Genomic DNA, 18,945 nt, shown 5'->3' with positions numbered 1-18,945 from the left:
TTTGTTTTGTGAAGGCATGGTATATACCTTTGATTTGTGAGTATTTGGGGTTTCAGGGGATCAACCAGAACGGTTTGGGCTTATTGCATATAACGCGTTTTATCTCGCAATCTATGGAAAAAGACTGGTTTATCTAGGAAATGGGCGATGTTTAGCGTGTAATAAACTACAAACTACAGTGTGTAGAAACAAACTCTTTTTTACATGTTGGACTAGAAATAGTGTCTGTCAAATGAGCCATACTATTGTCTCCATAGCTATAATATAGAATATACAATGGCTCCGCAAAGATCGTGAAATATCGCGAAAATGGTCATGAAAAGCTGGCGCTAGACAGTGAAGGATGGGGGAAGCTTGTGGCGCTCAATGTGTTAATTACACCCGTGTTTACCCTGCGATGACACAACAAAATGGCTGCCATGAAACACTTTGGAGACATCATGGTTTCAGGTCGTAGTGTCTCTTTGTTTGCAGCTTCGGGACAGACTCGTTCACGTCTATAAATATTGATCGTTCTAAAGACACAGGAGTAAAACATGAATTATTTCTCAAATTGAGCGGCGTTCCCCGTTAAGACTTTGTGTAAGCGGTAAGCGGTGACTTCATTCAGACCTATGCGAAGGAGAGAGTTGACGAGGACGTGTCCAGGTGTGACGAGGAGCGAGGACGTGTCCAGGCGTGACGAGGAGCGAGGACGCGTCCAGGTGTGACGAGGAGCGAGGACGTGTCCAGGCGTGACGAGGAGCGAGGACGCGTCCAGGCGTGACGAGGAGCGAGGACGAGTCCAGGCGTGACAAGGACGTGTCCAGGCATGACAAGGACGTGTCCAGGCATGACGAGGACATGTCCAGACGTGACGAGGACGTGTCCAGGCGTGCAAGGACGTGTCCAGGCGTGCAAGGCTGACGTCATCAGAGCTCGCTGATTCTGATGTGCACGAATAAGGAAGAGGGTGGAATACTGGTTCCGTCTTTGGACAATAGGTGAATGTGACGATAACCTGGAGAGAAAATAACACAAAAACATTGCTCTGTTAAGATAACCTTCCATCTAGACAACGGACAAGTGACCTGTACATTTAAAAGTCAATAAAAATGTATTCATAAATGTTTAAGGTAACGGAAAGAAACGGTTAGTTTAGTTCCTGTTCCTGACAGTAGATCGTCGTCCAACTCTCTGCGTAGGAATGCGTCTAAGCCTGCTAGTGCAAGTCAATGCCGGTGAAGCATGACTATTGCTTAATTAACAACAGAATTTAGAATACTATATGCCCCCCATTGATGTCCACTAGCAGGCCTAGATGCTTACAAATTATAACAATTTCTGTTTGCTATATCTCCCTTGTATAGTGCAAGTGATTTTTGTACAGAATGAAAGCCTGTGACAAATCAGACTTCTTAGAAATGTGGACAATCTCTTTTAATTGGTCATTTGTGAGCTTGGTTGTGGATTGGTTGCTTATATACCAAAACATAGTTAACTCTTGTGTGGTGTTTGCATTTTTGTTACCCACTGTTCGCGGGTCTGGTCGACCCACAGCATTATTATTGGGATTTTAAAACAATAAAGCCATGACAATTCATGTAGAAATACTCAACAGTTGTTAATGTTATCTCAATTACAAGCAATCTAGACAGCATATATGGTTCATATTTGTCATTTACCTCTGCTAGATCATATTTATCAATAAATGTGCTATAAGATTTTATAAAAATGTGCCTGAAAAAAATTTGAAATCCTGTTCATTTTGAAAAATACAAATGAGGCAAATAGTGTAGGTACACAGAGAACCTGTTCCACCCATGGTGAAAATCCACCTAAAATATATACCTAGGTAAATAGAATATTGCTCCACTTCTACAAGGTCCATTTGCATATTCTTGGTATCTAGGTACATCTATGGACCTCAGGGAATGTATTCACAGTGTCAAAAATATTGTGTCTATTACTAGGCTTGCTTAAATTGTGATGAAACAAAGGAGAATATGAATTATGATTTTTATTTGCATATTTGACAGTGAATAACACCATGCTAATAATGACCAAACATAACAAACTGCCACTGATCTCATTCAGTACCTTCTTGAGATCATGTGTACAAATAATCTAAGGAAATTAATAAAGGGAAGATGATTAAACAGAAGGTTCTGTAGATACAGTACTGAATTCTCCCATCCGGACCAATGCTATTTGAAATATTATTATAGAATATAGAATAGGAGGCTTATAAATTACCTTATTATAGCCAATTCGCACATTTATATATATATATTAGAGCTGGGCCGTTAACGGCGTTAACGTGCTGCGTTATCGCGAGAGTAGTGTCGCGCGATAATATAATTGACGTTAATCTTTTTCTCAACGTTGGGTCTGTATTGTCCTTAAATACTTGCCGTAGTTCCCAGCTGTGGTACCAGGAAGTGATTGCACTACCGGAGCTGTAGTCAGAATAATGTGTTAAACTAAAGTAGTGGTCCGGTAATCATTGTTATACAGGTGAGGTTAAGAAGTCCTCAGGATATAACACAATTCGGCGATGAGGACGTCTGAATCTGCGCAATGCAAGAAAAAAGAAGTCCGTTGCAAGCCTTGTTTACATTATTAACTTAGCGAGTTAGCATGTTAGCTCACGTTGATACGGGCGGCACTGGGAAACATCTACAAGAGGAGGAAATCCACTTTACACACTAAAGGAAGGATCGACTGGACTATCGTGAGTGTTTACAACAGAAATGGCTTGGGTTATTGGAAATATTGGACCGTTTGATGACAATGTAGCCCCTTTCGTGACTGTGATGCACGGAGTGAATCCACAGTCACTTGCTCCTCAATAGGAAACTAACCTAGATTTACCATGAAGGACTGGTTCTGGCTGAACCGTTCGTTATACAAGAATCACAGAGACGTTTCAAAGGTGCTCACAGTTGCACAAGGGTTTCGGACAGAGATACGGGATGGTTTGAAAGCTCTGCGTTGCTAATAAACATTTTAAATAATTTTTATAAACTGCTCAAAACGGCATTATTTCCGCCGTTGGGTGATCACAGCTAGCGCATGCGCACCATCCCTTATCTCTGTCCGAAATCCTCGTGCAACTGTGAGTACCTTTGTAATTTCTCTGTGATTCTTGTATAACGAACGGTTCGGCCAGAACCAGTCCTTCATGGTAAATCTATGTTGGTTTCCTATTGAGGAGCAAGTGACTGGATTCACTCAGTGCATCACAGTCACGAAAGGGGCTAATGACAATGTGGAGCAAATAAATGAAAATGGGGGACCCTGATGTAAACAAGACAAACGTCTTTCTCTGGTCTGCATCCCCTTAACAATTGTATGTATTGAGCCGTACTGTATTGTACCCATTCTGCAATCTGTTAAATAACGTTTTCATTCATTCATTCATTCATGGAACTGTTACACTGAGCTTGCACTGAATTTGTTGAGAAACCTGCTTCTGCAGCAGTCTGTGTGTGAGCAACCAGTCAGCAGCATTGTGAATTTAGAGATTCACTAAAAGACACATTGAGAGACAGGTTTGTCTGTGGATTAAGAAATGAAGGTTCACAGAAGAAACTACTGACAGAGAGTGATTTGACACTGGAGAGAGCTGTCAATATCAGTGTAACAATGTTAATGGCATCAAAGGAAGGGCACAGAAAATTACGATAAATCTGGTTTTAAAAGAAACACTGGAAATTACAAAAAGAAGAGACATGTTCATGCTGTTGAACAAGGAGATAGAACAGCTAGTGACTCCTCAGATGAAGAGGAGAGGATAAATCTCCTCCTCTGGTCATTATTTGGGTAGAACACACCTATTTTGAACACCTTCGGCAGACTTTTAAAAAAAATGTTAGCCATTTTAATCTAGATTAATCTAGATTAATTCCAGGATTGCAGGTAGATTAATCTAGATTAAAAAAAAAGATCTATGCCCAGCTCTAATATATATACATATATTATCTGTCAAATGCCCGAGTTCAATTTGGATTTAGTATCACCAGGCGTGCATAAGAACAGATAATGATGGGCGGCTAGGTGGTGTAGTGGGCAAGGCACTCACCACCAGTGTGGAGACGCTAGGATTCGCGTGTTCGAATCCAGCTCTCCACATTGTTTTCAGTTTAGCTGGTCGTCCGCAGTAATACACATTGGCCGTATTACGGGGAGGGAAACTGAAGGGTGGGGATCGGGCGTTGTGAACAAGCGACTCCTACAAGTCGGTTGGTGCGCCTGCGCAGTAGAATCAGGAAGTGTCGGGGGCAGCGTGAGCCTCCCACGCGTTACTCCTCGACACTGAGAGATCGAGCTGCGCAGGTGAAAAGATGCGACTGCTGTTACCTCAAGTACCGGAGGGGACTTGTGCTATGTATGACTTAGTCCACATTGCAGCCGGCTTGTGGGAGGCAAGAAACAGCGTTCGTGACAGGGGAGGGTTGAATCGGATGATACGAAATTGGGATGGGAGAAAATATAGAAAAATGGGAGAAAAAGTGGATCAAAAAAAAAAGAACAGATAATGATATCTACATGGTTGCACTGTACTTTTTTATTTTCACCACAGTGCAACCATTTTGAAACTAATTTCAGATCTAATTGTTGCTACATGCTAACAATAGGGAGGAGAAACTAACTGCGTTTCAATATTTGTCAAAAACGTTACCTTTTGTGGCTTATTATCCCGAATAATAACAGTTATTGATATAATTCATTCAGAACGCTGAACTTTGAACCCCCACAGAATCTGCCAGGAAGTGTAGTTCGGAAAACGCTGATCAGCAGCTATAGATGCCCTCCATAAAATGGCCACAAAAAAACTGCAATTCCCATGGTTCACAATTTCCAAAATGGTCACAGTCTCGCTTCAGTAAATCGAAAACTTAAAACTATCTAATGGCACTTTTAACCTATTGCTAAACTAACGTATTGATGATAATATACATTCTACATGCTTTTGTGACATGTTAGTGATGTTAATACTTGAATACGTTTGATTTTAAAATCGCAAATGTTTTGCATCACTCTGAAAAATATTGATTTATGACCAGATGCCATTTTGGGACCGGATCCGGTCCTGTGTTAATGAAAAAAAGATTTCACCTTTTGGGGCTAGATCCACAAAGAATGGATTGCACGGTGCTAATTGCACCCTTACTTGCGCGGTGATTGATTGGATGAACATTTTATTAACAGATTGCAGAATGGGTACCTTGCAGAATGCAGCTGGGAGGCAGCGTGTACTAAACCGTACCTTGCTGAATGCAGCTGAAAGGCAGAGTGTCCTAAACCGTACCTTGCTGAATGCAGCTGAGAGGCAGCGTGTACTAAACCGTACCTTGCTGAATGCAGCTGAGAGGCAGCGTGTACTAAACCGTACCTTGCTGAATGCAGCTGAGAGGCAGCGTGTACTAAACCGTACCTTGCTGAATGCAGCTGAGAGGCAGAGTGTACTAAACCGTACCTTGCTGAATGCAGCTGAAAGGCAGAGTGTACTAAACCGTACCTTGCTGAATGCAGCTGAAAGGCAGCGTGTACTAAACCGTACCTTGCTGAATGCAGCTGAAAGGCAGAGTGTACTAAACCGTACCTTGCTGAATGCAGCTGAAAGGCAGCGTGTACTAAACCGTACCTTGCTGAATGCAGCTGAAAGGCAGAGTGTACTAAACCGTACCTTGCTGAATGCAGCTGAAAGGCAGAGTGTACTAAACCGTACCTTGCTGAATGCAGCTGAAAGGCAGAGTGTACTAAACCGTACCTTGCTGAATGCAGCTGAAAGGCAGAGTGTACTGCCCCACGAAGTCATTCTTCGACGTCTTGTCGTAGTCCTCTACCACGAAGCGCACCAGGGCCAGCTCAGGTGTGTGGAGGGTGAAGCGCAGAGTGTCATACCACACAGGGTTGAACCCTGGGGGGAAATGACAAAATGACAATGTATGTGTATGTGTGTACGCTCAGTCAGCAGTGCTGACACATGACGCTAAATATCATCCGTCCATCCATCCATGTGTTCATCTGTTCATCCATCCATCCGTTTATCTGTTCATCCATCCATCCATCCGTCCATCCATCTGTTCATCCATCCATCCATCCATCCATCCGTCCATCCATGCATCCGTTTATCCGTTCATCCATCCATCCATCTATCCGTTCATCCATCCATCCATCCGTTTATCCGTTCATCCATCCATCCATCTATCTGTTCATCCATCCATCCGTTTATCCATTCATCCATCCATGCATCCATCCATCCGTTTATTTGTTCATCCATCCATCCGTTCATCCATCTATCCGTACATCCATTCATCCATCCATGCATCCATCCGTTCATCCATCCATCCATCTATCCATTTATCCGTTCATCCATCCATGCATCCATCCGTTTATCCGTTCATCCATCCATCCATCAATCCATGCATCATCCATCTATCCGTTTATCCATCCATCCATCCATGTGTCCATGTGTCCATGTGAGGTGGGGGGTCTACTGTATATACTGTACCGTTGTTATCGATGTATCTGGTCTCCTGCCTGGCTTGGTCCATCGGGACTCCGTGGATCTCCACCCTGACCAGCGGGTCCACGATGGAGCCCTCCTTGATGTTGACCTTGGGCAGCTGCTGCCCGCTGATCACCTTAGAGACACAAACACCAAGACGTCCACGAGGTCAGCAGGTCAAAGACGTCCATGCGGTCAGCAGGTCAAAGACGTCCACGAGGTCAGCAGGTCAAAGACGTCCACGAGGTCAGCAGGTCAAAGACGTCCACGAGGTCAGCAGGTCAAAGACGTCCACGAGGTCAGCAGGTCAAAGACGTCCACGAGGTCAGCAGAGGAAACCTTTCTGACGACGCTTTACTTCAAGCCGCCACTAGTTGATGAAATCGGCGCTATAGAACACAGAGGGACTAAAGGGGTCCTGGAAGCGTCTATACTTTTACACCTGTTTCTGCGCCTATTTCCGGGTCTAACAGCCTGCAAACTACCTAACGTCTAGTTTATTACTGGTTAAGCTTAGGCGACTCTTACGAAGTTAGTTAAGGTTAAAGTTTGGAATCAGGGCTGGTGTTCTATCGCCCTGCTCTAAGACAAACTCTAACCTTAACCGACTTCGAAAGAGTGCCTAAGCTTAACCGGTGATATGACCAGAAACGTCAGTGGCCAATCAGATCGCAGAACGCGACGCGGAACTGGAAACCGGTTGGTAAAAGTAATGACGCTTCCTGGAAAGTTGTGTGTCATGTGTTCTTCCAGTGCACTACAGGTGTGTTCTTCCAGTGCACTACAGGTGTGTCCATGTGTTCTTCCAGTGCACTACAGGTGTGTTGTGTGTTCTTCCAGTGCACTACAGGTGTGTCGTGTGTTCTTCCAGTGCACTACAGGTGTGTTGTGTGTTCTTCCAGTGCACTACAGGTGTGTCCATGTGTTCTTCCAGTGCACTACAGGTGTGTTGTGTGTTCTTCCAGTGCACTACAGGTGTGTCCATGTGTTCTTCCAGTGCACTACAGGTGTGTTGTGTGTTCTTCCAGTGCACTACAGGTGTGTCCATGTGTTCTTCCAGTGCACTACAGGTGTGTTGTGTGTTCTTCCAGTGCACTACAGGTGTGTCCATGTGTTCTTCCAGTGCACTACAGGTGTGTTGTGTGTTCTTCCAGTGCACTACAGGTGTGTTGTGTGTTCTTCCAGTGCACTACAGGTGTGTCCTGTGTTCTTCCAGTGCACTACAGGTGTGTTGTGTGTTCTTCCAGTGCACTACAGGTGTGTTGTGTGTTCTTCCAGTGCACTACAGGTGTGTTGTGTGTTCTTCCAGTGCACTACAGGTGTGTCCATGTGTTCTTCCAGTGCACTACAGGTGTGTCCATGTGTTCTTCCAGTGCACTACAGGTGTGTTGTGTGTTCTTCCAGTGCACTACAGGTGTGTCGTGTGTTCTTCCAGTGCACTACAGGTTTCAAGTTTCAAGTTTCAAGTTTCTTTAATAGTTGTCATACAGAAGTACAGAATACTTTCATACAAAATGCTTCTTACTGTTACGCTCCAGAGACTGTGCTAGACAAGATAGTATCAAATAACATAGTATAGCATGTAATTTAGAAGAAGAAAATGAGGTCACAGTGTTCGGTATAGACATATGTACAATGTTCTGAGTTACCATATAATATACAATACTATGCAGTGTACTAATGTACAGTACTATATAGTGCAAAGCAGAAATGGGATGAGGTACAATTTAGGTACAATTTACAGTAAGGTGTACGAGTTGTAGTGCAATCCTTCATCAATAAATATAAAGTGTGGGGAGTGGGTGCTACAGTGTGTTTGTTTAAAGTGGGTGTGTGCTATAAAGTGTGTGGAGTAGGTGCTACAGTGTGTTTGTTTAAAGTGAGTGTGTGCGTGTGGATGTGTGTGCTATGTGCGTTTGGTGGTTGTTGTTGTGTAGTGTTCATTGTTCGTTTAGCAGCCTGATGGCCTGGGGATAGAAGCTTCTTCTGAGTCTTTCTGTGCTCGCCTTGAGACTCCGGTATCGCTTGCCTGACCGCAGCAGTTCAAAGAGGCAGTTGTTCGGGTGACTGGAGTCTTTAATGATTCTCTTAGCCTTGCCCTTGCAACGCTTGTTGTAAATGTTCTGGAGGGTGGGGAGCCCCCCTCCAATTGTGCGTTCGGCTGAACGTGTCACTCTTTGTAGTCTGCTTCGGTCTTGTGCAGTGCTATTCCCAAACCAGGAGGTGATGTTGCCGGTCAAGATGCTCTCTATTGTACATGAGTAGAAGTTCTTAAGGATCTTCTGACTGACTTGGAACTTCCTTAGGCGCCTGAGGAAGTAGAGGCGTTGTCGTGCCTTCTTCACAACACTGTCAATGTGTGTGGTCCATGTCAAGTCCTCGGATATGTAGGCTCCGAGGTACTTAAAGCTGTTGACTCTCTCAACCGGTGCCCCGTCGATGCTGAGGGGGCTGTAGTCCTTGACCCCCGACCTCCTGAAGTCCACAATCATCTCCTTTGTTTTGCTGACGTTCAGGGAGAGGCTGTTTTCCTGGCACCATCCCGCCAGGACCTTGACCTCTTCCAGGTAGGCCCTCTCGTCGTTGGCAGAGATCAGGCCCACCACCACTGTGTCGTCAGCAAATTTGATGATTGTATTGCTACTCCGCTGAGCCACACAGTCGTGTGTGTACAGGGAGTAGAGGAGGGGACTCAGAACACAGCCCTGGGGGGCCCCTATGTTGAGGGTGATGGATGAGGAGGTGCAGTTGCCTGCTCTCACCACCTGGGGTCTGCCAGTCAGGAAGTCCAAGACCCACTGGCAGAGGTCATAGTTCAAGCCCAGGTCCCTGAGCTTGGCTATGAGTATGGAGGGGACTATGGTATTGAATGCCGAGCTGTAGTCGATGAATAGCATTCTCACATAGTTCCCCTGCCTCTTGTCCAGGTGTGATGCTGCTGTGTGCAGCACATGGGCTATGGCGTCCTCCGTGGACCTGTTGGGGCGGTATGCAAATTGCAGGGGGTCCATGTTGATGGGGAGGGAGGAGCAGATGTAGCCCTTTACTAGCTTCTCAAAGCACTTCATGGCTATGGAGGTGAGAGCTACAGGGCGGTAGTCGTTGAGGCAAGCAGGCTTGGATTTTTTGGGTACAGGGATAATAGTGGACTTCTTCAGGCAGGTGGGGATGACAGCCTGTTCTAAGGACAGGTTAAATATGTCAGTGAATACTGGGGCCAGTTGGTCGGCACAGACTTTTAGGACGCGGCCGGGGATGCCGTCCGGACCTGCTGCCTTCCTGATATTCACTTTTTTAAAGGTCCGCCTCACCTCATGCTCTGTTACCCTGAACACTGCGCCTCCATCAGCAGCCGACCCCCCCCCCCCCCCATTGCCGTGGCTTGTGAGCTGGTGTTGTTATTACCAGCATCAAACCTTGCATAGAAGGTATTGAGGTCATTTGCTAAGGAGATGTCACTGTTCAGTTTGAGGGAGGCGCCTTTGAGCCCCTGCCACATAGCTCTAGAGTCAGCTTGTTCAAACTGGAGTTCAATTTTATCCCTGTAGCGCCGTTTGGCCTCTGACACTGTCCTCCTTAGGTGTGTTGTGTGTTCTTCCAGTGCACTACAGGTGTGTTGTGTGTTCTTCCAGTGCACTACAGGTGTGTTGTGTGTTCTTCCAGTGCACTACAGGTGTGTTCTTCCAGTGCACTACAGGTGTGTTGTGTGTTCTTCCAGTGCACTACAGGTGTGTTGTGTGTTCTTCCAGTGCACTACAGGTGTGTCCTGTGTTCTTCCAGTGCACTACAGGTGTGTTGTGTGTTCTTCCAGTGCACTACAGGTGTGTTGTGTGTTCTTCCAGTGCACTACAGGTGTGTTGTGTGTTCTTCCAGTGCACTACAGGTGTGTCCTGTGTTCTTCCAGTGCACTACAGGTGTGTTGTGTGTTCTTCCAGTGCACTACAGGTGTGTTGTGTGTTCTTCCAGTGCACTACAGGTGTGTCGTGTGTTCTTCCAGTGCACTACAGGTGTGTCGTGTGTTCTTCCGGAATTAACTTTATTTTCTTTTCCTTTCCTGTTTACCAGTAGTTGTCATTGATGCTGCATGTGGGGTTAATTAATGGGAAAAGTGTGTTTCGCCCAAAGGATTACGTGTTTTGTTAACGTTCCAATTTTTTTAAGTTGAACCGCTGATCCTAAATGACCGGATGTTGCAGGGAACGCACCAACGCTGGTGACGTCGGGTGACCTGTTCTGTGATGCTGAGCTAGTTTTGGCAAGAGATCTTTATTTTTTTTTTTAAATCCACTGCCTTATCAGAGAGAGAAATGTATATTAGAAGGGTTTGTTTATAGCTGTAGCAAAGACTGGAGACTCTGTATCCATTTTAGCATTTTTAGATTATATATTAGATTCGATTTAGACTATTGGATTATATATTGCATATATTTAGCATTTAGTTTTTATTTATTTATAATATATTAGATTAGATTTAGATTATTAGATTATATATTATTTGTAACTATATTTATTGTAGGGCAAATATAACTGAGTGGGCAATGCATACATACCCTCATCTCGCACCTTGTTGCCAATATGCGCATGTCCAGAGTTAATTATATTGTATATTGTTTACACTGCCTTTTTATTCAATTTTTATGTTTTACTTCTCCACTGTACTATAATTCTGTGATCTGTACCTGTATGTCTTCTACTACCTGTACCCCCCCCCCCCCCATGCTGCTATGATGCCTGAATTTCCCCAAGGGGATCAATAAAGGAATATCTTATCTTATCTTAACGTGTCTGGCTGTGTGACGTCACTTGTCAGCATGAAAACAACAGCACCAGGATAGCTTAACACAATAGCTTAAAAGACGTTGTTGCTTTTGGGATTTAGTACAAACCCATTTATTATTATTTTTTTATCTACTTTTTCTCCACATTTTTCTATTTTTCTCAACTACTAGCCACATCGTTACTAGAGAACTAACATAACAAGTTGACGCTGCTGTCGGACGTCAGGTGGAAGGAACAGGAAGTAAAGCAGTAGCTACATTAGGTACAAACAATGGAGCACCACCTAGTGACCAAACAAACATGGCACTGCAATTAAAGAACAAACATGGCACTGCAATTAAAGAACAACACAGAAATACAATAGGCACATTTGTGACTGTTACAACTCGGGAGCTGCAGGAGAACCAGTAGCGGCTGGTACTATCGCTGCCTTGTGGGTCGCAGCCGGGGTTCACGTTAGGTCGAGTTGAAAATGTAATGCTCTGAGATGCTCTGGAGCAATCTCTCTCTCTGTCTCTCGGATCAATCCAATAAAATAATTAACACATGTATGACTGTTGTCATTTTAAACAACTCACCATTCATTCATTATGCATCAGCAGCAGCTAAATTAATGTTATAGTTCACAACACAGCAGCGCGTTTTGAATCGCTAGCCTATTATCGTCTCGTCTCAGCAAGCACAGTCAATAATTTCCGTAGCCGCATTTCTCGGAGACAGCTGTGTAGCGAGAGAGAGAGAGAGCGAGAGAGAGAGAGAGAGACTTACTGTTTAGTTGAAACGTCCAGGGCAGGAGGGCTTGATAAAGTGTATAATCCACTGTTGATGTATTCCAGACCACTGTCCACTCTCCAGACTGCATCCGCCATATAGCTTGTTAGCCAAGTGTTAGCTGTTAGCAGTTAGCACCACACAACACAAGTACTTCATTTCTTTGTCCATTTCCGCGTCGAACAGACTGCAAACTACCTGGCGTTCTATCGCCATGCTCTAAGACAAACTCTAACCTTAACCAACTTTGAAAGAGTGCCTAAGCTTAACCGTCGAAAGAACTTGCATCTGCTGCATCTGATCTCACAACAACACAACTATCTTTACCAAGCTAGAAAACCTAAAATTGGAACATTGAAAAGTGGCGTCGGCCAATCAGAGAGCGTCTCCGCGAAATGCTGCTACGGAAAAAAATACTGGCGTCGGCCAATCAGAGAGCGTCTCCGCGAAATGCGGCTACGGAAATTCTTGACGCTGCTGCCTAGACCGCTTCAAATCGCGCCCGGATTCCAACATAATAGTCATATTTCAACGCACAACGCGTTACGCACTGATTGGCTGCGACGGACACAGCGATCAAACAGTGACGCGCACTCAGAGCGCTATTGCGTCTAGCCCGGGCCGAGAAATACAAAAAAATAAAAGAAATTAAAAAAGTGAGTCACTTCCTGTTCAGGAAAACAAGTATTTTTTATTTTATATATTAACGTTATATTGTGCATTGTAAACACAAACATACTTAAAATGAGTAAATATTATTCATTTTAAACATGTTTATATTATTTATAGGGCTATAAAACAAAAAACAAAAAAGTTTTTTTTCTTCTTCTCTGATTTAACAGGTGGGTCGGCGCCCTAGCGCCCCCGGTGGCGAGCCGCCACTGAGGAGAACGTGTCACTCGTGAGAATCTTATCTGAATGAAACTGGAATAAAAGTATTGCTTTTCCCCCCAATTTATAATTTAAAAAAAAGTTGGCAGGTCCAAAATGAGTGTTGTTGTTTACATGTTGTGTGGACGTATATCCCCTCCCTACTTCCCATTTCCCCACATGGGATGCACCTGATTGGATAAACAATATGCCGGTGCTCTAGTGCAGGGGTTCCCAAACATTTCAGGCCGCAACCCAAAAATAACGGGGTCAGAGAGCCGCGACCCCCACTATTATAGGAGGTAAAAAAAAATTATTAATTTTTTTTCTTTTTATAAATGGAAATGTATGGTTGAAACATGCACACGTTAAAACGCACACACACTAATAAGCATTGGAGGCTTTTAACCAGGGCCGGACTGGGGAAATCATTCAGGCCAGGAAATATAGTGCAAAATATAGCCCCAGTCAGGCCACTTTTTAAGCAGGGGGTCTGGGGGTCCCCCACCAGGACATTTCTTGTTACAAAGACTTAATTTCCTACATTCTGGTGCAGGCATTTTTTTTATTTGTACCCTTTAAATGCCAGTGTTTGTGATGGCATCACAGATTATTGTTAAAAAACAGGCTAGCATATGTATGATTAGCAACAACACTGATTTTGATGGATTTTCAGTTTTTTTGTAATGTCAGATTGAAAATAATACAATCTTTTATTCAACTTCAGCCCTGATCATAACACCACATATTAATTTTATAATTCTAACCCTTTAAATGCCAGTGTGTGTGATATATATATATATATATCAAATGCAAAGTAGATTTTTCTGGGGGGGATTATTACAGGCTAGCATGTGTCAATGATTAGCAACAACAGTTTTTTGTAAGGGTCCCGCCTCCACCAATCACATGCGGCTCCTTTTGTGTGTGTGTGTGTGAGAGCAAGAGAGAGAGAGAGAGAGAGAGATAGTTCTCCAACTTGTGTGAGTTGCAGTGATCTCCTGGTTGTTCCCCACCTAGGTTATCTAACTATTGTGCTGCTGCAACTAGAAACACTGTCCTGGCCTGCTTCTAAGTTCAGTGGCCTGACTGCAAAAAAAAAAAAAAAAATTCTTTTATTAATTTTTTTTGAAATCATCTGGCGACCCCTCCGCGGCGACTCGCGACCCTCCTGTGGGTAGCGACCCCGACTTTGGGAACCCCTGCTCTAGTGTGACATCTAGTGGCTGAATGTTATCTATAGCACCTTTAAGTATTTATGTCTGTATTATTCCAAATTAGCAAATATTTCATAAAAATAAATGCACAAATGTGCACGTTAGTTAGAACACTTTTTTCTACTCAATGGATTAAGTCAGAGTTAATCTTTTTGTTTTAACGTGATGAATAACTAATTAGTTGGTAATTTACAAAGGGTTTTTCGAAATGTTTTAAAATATGTATTCAAATAAAATAATATGTATAGGGCATGAAATGGAAATGACAACTTTTGAGTACAGAGGATGGTCAGATCAGTCAAGCCAAGAATACTGTTGGCCTTTATATATATAGGACTGATTATTGTACAACAATAATCAGTCCTTGAATCAATAGTCAGTCAATGGTGTTGACCATGGTGTTGGTGTCAATGCTGTTGACAATAAGACATTGATTGATTGATTGATTGATTGATTGAATTTATTGATTGAAAACTTTATTAACAGATTGCAGAATGGATACAAACAATACAGTACAGCTCAATACTTGCATCTATTGCTATGTCCGCCCACTACAATCACGCGAGCTGTCTAACGCCTGTCCCGTCTCCCTGTCTCCCTGTGAGTTGCTGTCCTGGAGTGTAGACCGGAGTGTCGGACGTCCCGTGATGAAGGCCGGGAGGATGCGACCCTCTCTGCGTGCCTGTCACATCTTTTCACCTGCCAGCGCGGACTCATTGGCGAGGTGTAACGTGTGGGAGGCTCACACTACCCCCACTATTTCCTTTCTCTGCTGTGCAGGCGTCCCCCAACCAACTTGTAGGAGTCGCTGTCCACAACGTCCAGATTACCACCCATCGACTTCCACCCGCTGACTCTGCCAATTGAGCCAGTATGACCGCCGGCCCAAGCCGGAGGCAATGCTGATACCCAGATTCGAGACCGGAGTCTCTTGCATTGGTGACGAGCGCAAGCTCCTCTGCGCCACCCAGCCGCCCTACAGTACTGCTATATCTATACATTTATGACATACCAGATTTACAAATACAGTACTGTTTTTGATACAAGAAGAGTCTAAAAAAGAGAGTATATACATTTGATGAAGAAACTGTACATTGGAGGAGGTTGGTAGGTAGGAGGTTGGTAGGAGGGGTGGAGGGGGGGGGTTGGGTAGGTGGGGTGGGGGGGAAACTGTACATTGGAGGTGGTGGGGTGGGGGGGGGGTTACTGTACATTGGATTATCGACTAAACCTTGTTTTTAGCGCCTTTGAGGTGCTTTGGTACCATGAGGTGCAAGCATAGTCGTAGTACCCTTGAATTGACCAGATTTACATTCCTCCAATACTATTGCTTTGCTGTGGTGGGTCTACTGTTTAATTTATATTTTGATAGAGGATTGGGCCTTTAAGTAAAATGGTACCAAAAAGCTCTTAAGACATCCAATGTAAGTGGATGGAAGGATAGATGGAAGGATAGATGAAAGGATAGATGGAAAGATAGATGGAATGATAGATAGAAGGATAGATGGACGGACAGATGGATGGATGGACGGATAAATAAATAAATAAATGAATGACTGGGTGGATTCTTATTCTTATTTCTCAAGTCGTTGATTTTATTCACTGGTTATTCTTCTTTGTTTACCTGTATGGTGAGAGTCAGGGGCTGGTAGCCGTCACGTTTGTGGGGATGCTCCGGGTCGAAGCGTCTCTCCGCGTGTCTCATGAAGTCGGGCTTCAAGACGTAGCCACTGCGACCGTTCTGACCGAACAGCCCGTCGTTTAGGTCCATCCCCTCCCCCGCCGTCTGGAAATTCAACGCGACTGAGGAGGAAAAGAAAGCAGTTGGTATTCATTTAACCTCTTGGGTGATTTACTTTAATCTACTGTATCTACACACGCCCCACTAGCGGCTCCTAGAGGCCACGCCGTTCATTACACCCAACTGGACCAAAGCGGTTTGACCCCACAGACATTGATCGATGCGCTAAAAAGGCACGTTATTTGCACACAAAAAAAGCACAGACCTCTAGTGAAATGCAGACACTATTTCCACAGCTATCTTTTTATTTTTTATTTGCTGGGCACAGGTCTTGACACCCCCCTCATTTTTACATCCATCATCATCATGTCCTCCTCACAACAGACCAATAGGATTAAACAAAACAAAAATGCCATTCATTATTAGTCCCTCTCTATCTCTCTCTCTCTCTCTCTCCCCCAAAGGTATCTGCCAGTGCAGGTGGGTGACTGTCACTCAAAGCGCATTGCGAGTATGGGCGGAGCCCAGCCAAAAACAGCTTTAATTTTGTAAGGGGAGAAAGTGGTGCACCAAAGTACTTGATTAAAAATACAAAACAATGAATTTTATTGAAAAAAAAACAGATGTGTTCCATAGACTCACAGGAATAGTGTAAAATTGCCCAAATAGTGAAAGAAATAGCAAAATAGTTCCTCTTTAAGAAAATCCACTTCCTGACGTCACTTCGTGAGAACAGGTAACATATACATGATCATGAGACACTGTGCTCTCCTAGAACAGCTACTCATAATAACATGTGATCATGAGACACTGTGCTCTCCTAGAACAGCTACTCATAATAACATGTGATCATGAGACACTGTGCTCTCCTGAGAACAGGTACTCATAATAACATGTGATCATGAGACACTGTGCTCTCCTAGAACAGGTACTCATAATAACATGTGATCATGAGACACTGTGCTCTCCTAGAACAGCTACTCATAATAACATGTGATCATGAGACAATGTGCTCTCCTAGAACAGCTACTCATAATAACATGTGATCATGAGACACTGTGCTCTCCTAGAACAGCTACTCATAATAACATGTGATCATGAGACAATGTGCTCTCCTAGAACAGCTACTCATAATAACATGCCTGTTATTCACATCACCTATTTGGCAGCCGGTGTTCCACATCTCCTGAGGGTTGAAGTTGGAGGAGTCCGTCCGGAAGCCACTGGGGTAAATCCTGGTCAGCTGACGAGAGTTGTGATGCACGAACTCGGCTGCTGGACGACAAGACGGGGAACGGACACAACGTAATGTGCTTCGTGTCCAGGGCCGGACCTAGCACATTTAGGTGCCCTAGGCAAGCTTCACCCCTGGCAAATTTGCTTTCAAATAAAATTATATATTGTAAAATATGTTACACGTGTTAAATAATCTAAATATAATGTGCAAAATAAATAAAAAGTACAAATTCACTTTGTCTAAAAAAAACTCCTATTTTTTTATTTTTTTTTAACTCTTTATTTAAAAGGGCGGCTACGTGGCGTAGTGGGCAAGGCGCTCGCCACGAGCCCAGCGCTCCACATTGCTTTCAGTTTAGCTGGTCGTTCATACTAATACACATTGGCCGTATTAGGGGGTGGGAAACTGATGGGTGGGGATCGGGGCGTTGTGGACAGCGACTCCTACAGGTCGGTTGGTGCGCCTGCGCAGTAGAATCAGGAAGTGTCGGGGGCAGCGTGAGCCTCCCACGCGCTACTCCTCGCCACTGAGAGATCAAGCTGCGCAGGTGAAAAGATGCGACTGCTGTTACCTCAAGTACCGGAGGGGACTTGTGCTATGTATGACTTAGTCCACATTGCAGCCGGCTTGTGGGAGGCAAGAAACAGCGTTCGTGACAGGGGAGGGTTGAATTGGATGATACGAAATTGGGATGGGAGAAAATATATAGAAAATGGGAGAAAAAGTGGATAAAAAAAACTCTTTATTTAAAAAAAAAAAAAGATTTAGCTGGGCGCAGTTTTTGGCACCCCCCTTTGGGTGGCGCTCTAGGCAACTGCCTATGTCACCTATAGAAAGCTCCGCCCCTGTGCATGTCAGCGGTTCACTTGACCAAGAAGAAGTCTTTAGCAGTCTTTATTTGTAGCACACGTTGTTACATTGTCATGGTGCGAACACACATGCGAGATGGGCGACACATACAGTAGGAACACACAAACATTTTTTGGGGGGGGTCGCCGATTAAATTTCCTCTCTTGCTTGACTCATCCCGTCATCCTTCCCCCCAAAGGCATCCCTCTCCACCTCTCTCTATCCATCTCCCCCTTGTTTTCTCCATCTCTCCCCATCTCTTTCTCCATCCCTCTCCCTCTCTCTCCATCCATGTCTCCCTCTCTCTCCATCCCTCTCCCTCTCTCCATCCATGTCTCCCTCTCTCTCCATCCCTCTCCACCTCTCTCTATCCATCTCCCCCTTGTTCTCTCCATCCCTCTCCATCCCTCTCCATCTCTCTCCATCTCTCCCTCGATCTTTCTCCATCTCTTTCCATCCATGTCTCCCTCTTTCTCCATCTCTCTCTCATCTCTCTCTCCATCTCTCTCTCTCCATCTCTCACTATCCATCTATCTCTCCATCTCTCTCCATCTCTCTCTCCATCTCTCACTATCTATCTCTTTCCATCTCTCACTATCCATCTCTCTCTCCATTTCTCTCTCCACCTCTCATTATCTATCTCTCTCTACATCTCTCTCTCCATCTCTCATTATTCATCTCTCCATCTATCTCTCCATCGCTCTCTCCATCTCTCACTATCCATCTCTCTCTCCATTTCTCTCTCCAGCTCTCACTATCCATCTCTCTCTCCATCTCTCTCCACCTCTCACTATCCATCTCTCTCTCCATCTCTCATTATTCATGTCTCTCCATCTCTCACTATCCACCTCTCTCTCCATCTCTCATTATTCATCTCTCTCCATCTCTCATTATTCATCTCTCTCCATCTCTCACTATCCATCTCTCATTATTCATCTCTCTCCATCTCTCTCTCCTGCTGACTTTTCCTCCCGACCAATCCAAG

The 18,945-nt window shown here is 44.3% G+C and overlaps 1 protein-coding gene across 1 annotated transcript in view; it reads right to left on the bottom strand.

The window, feature by feature from the left end:
• Window positions 1-660: 660 nt before the first annotated feature.
• Window positions 661-18,945, bottom strand: part of plcd4a (phospholipase C, delta 4a) — a 98,743-nt gene continuing 80,458 nt past the window's right edge. Inside the window, exons 11-15 of the mRNA XM_084335625.1 lie at window positions 17,033-17,149; window positions 15,758-15,936; window positions 6,500-6,632; window positions 5,756-5,905; window positions 661-1,000 (exon numbers count right to left, since the gene is read on the bottom strand). Of these exons, the coding sequence (XP_084191751.1) occupies window positions 912-1,000; window positions 5,756-5,905; window positions 6,500-6,632; window positions 15,758-15,936; window positions 17,033-17,149 (668 nt within the window). The 3' untranslated portion in view covers window positions 661-911. The remainder of the gene's footprint in view (window positions 1,001-5,755; window positions 5,906-6,499; window positions 6,633-15,757; window positions 15,937-17,032; window positions 17,150-18,945) is intronic.

This window comes from Notolepis coatsorum (genome assembly GCF_963971535.1).
Source record: "Notolepis coatsorum genome assembly, chromosome: 1".
Taxonomy (NCBI): Eukaryota; Metazoa; Chordata; class Actinopteri; order Aulopiformes; family Paralepididae; genus Notolepis; species Notolepis coatsorum.
This window is presented reverse-complemented; position numbering and strand designations above follow the sequence as displayed.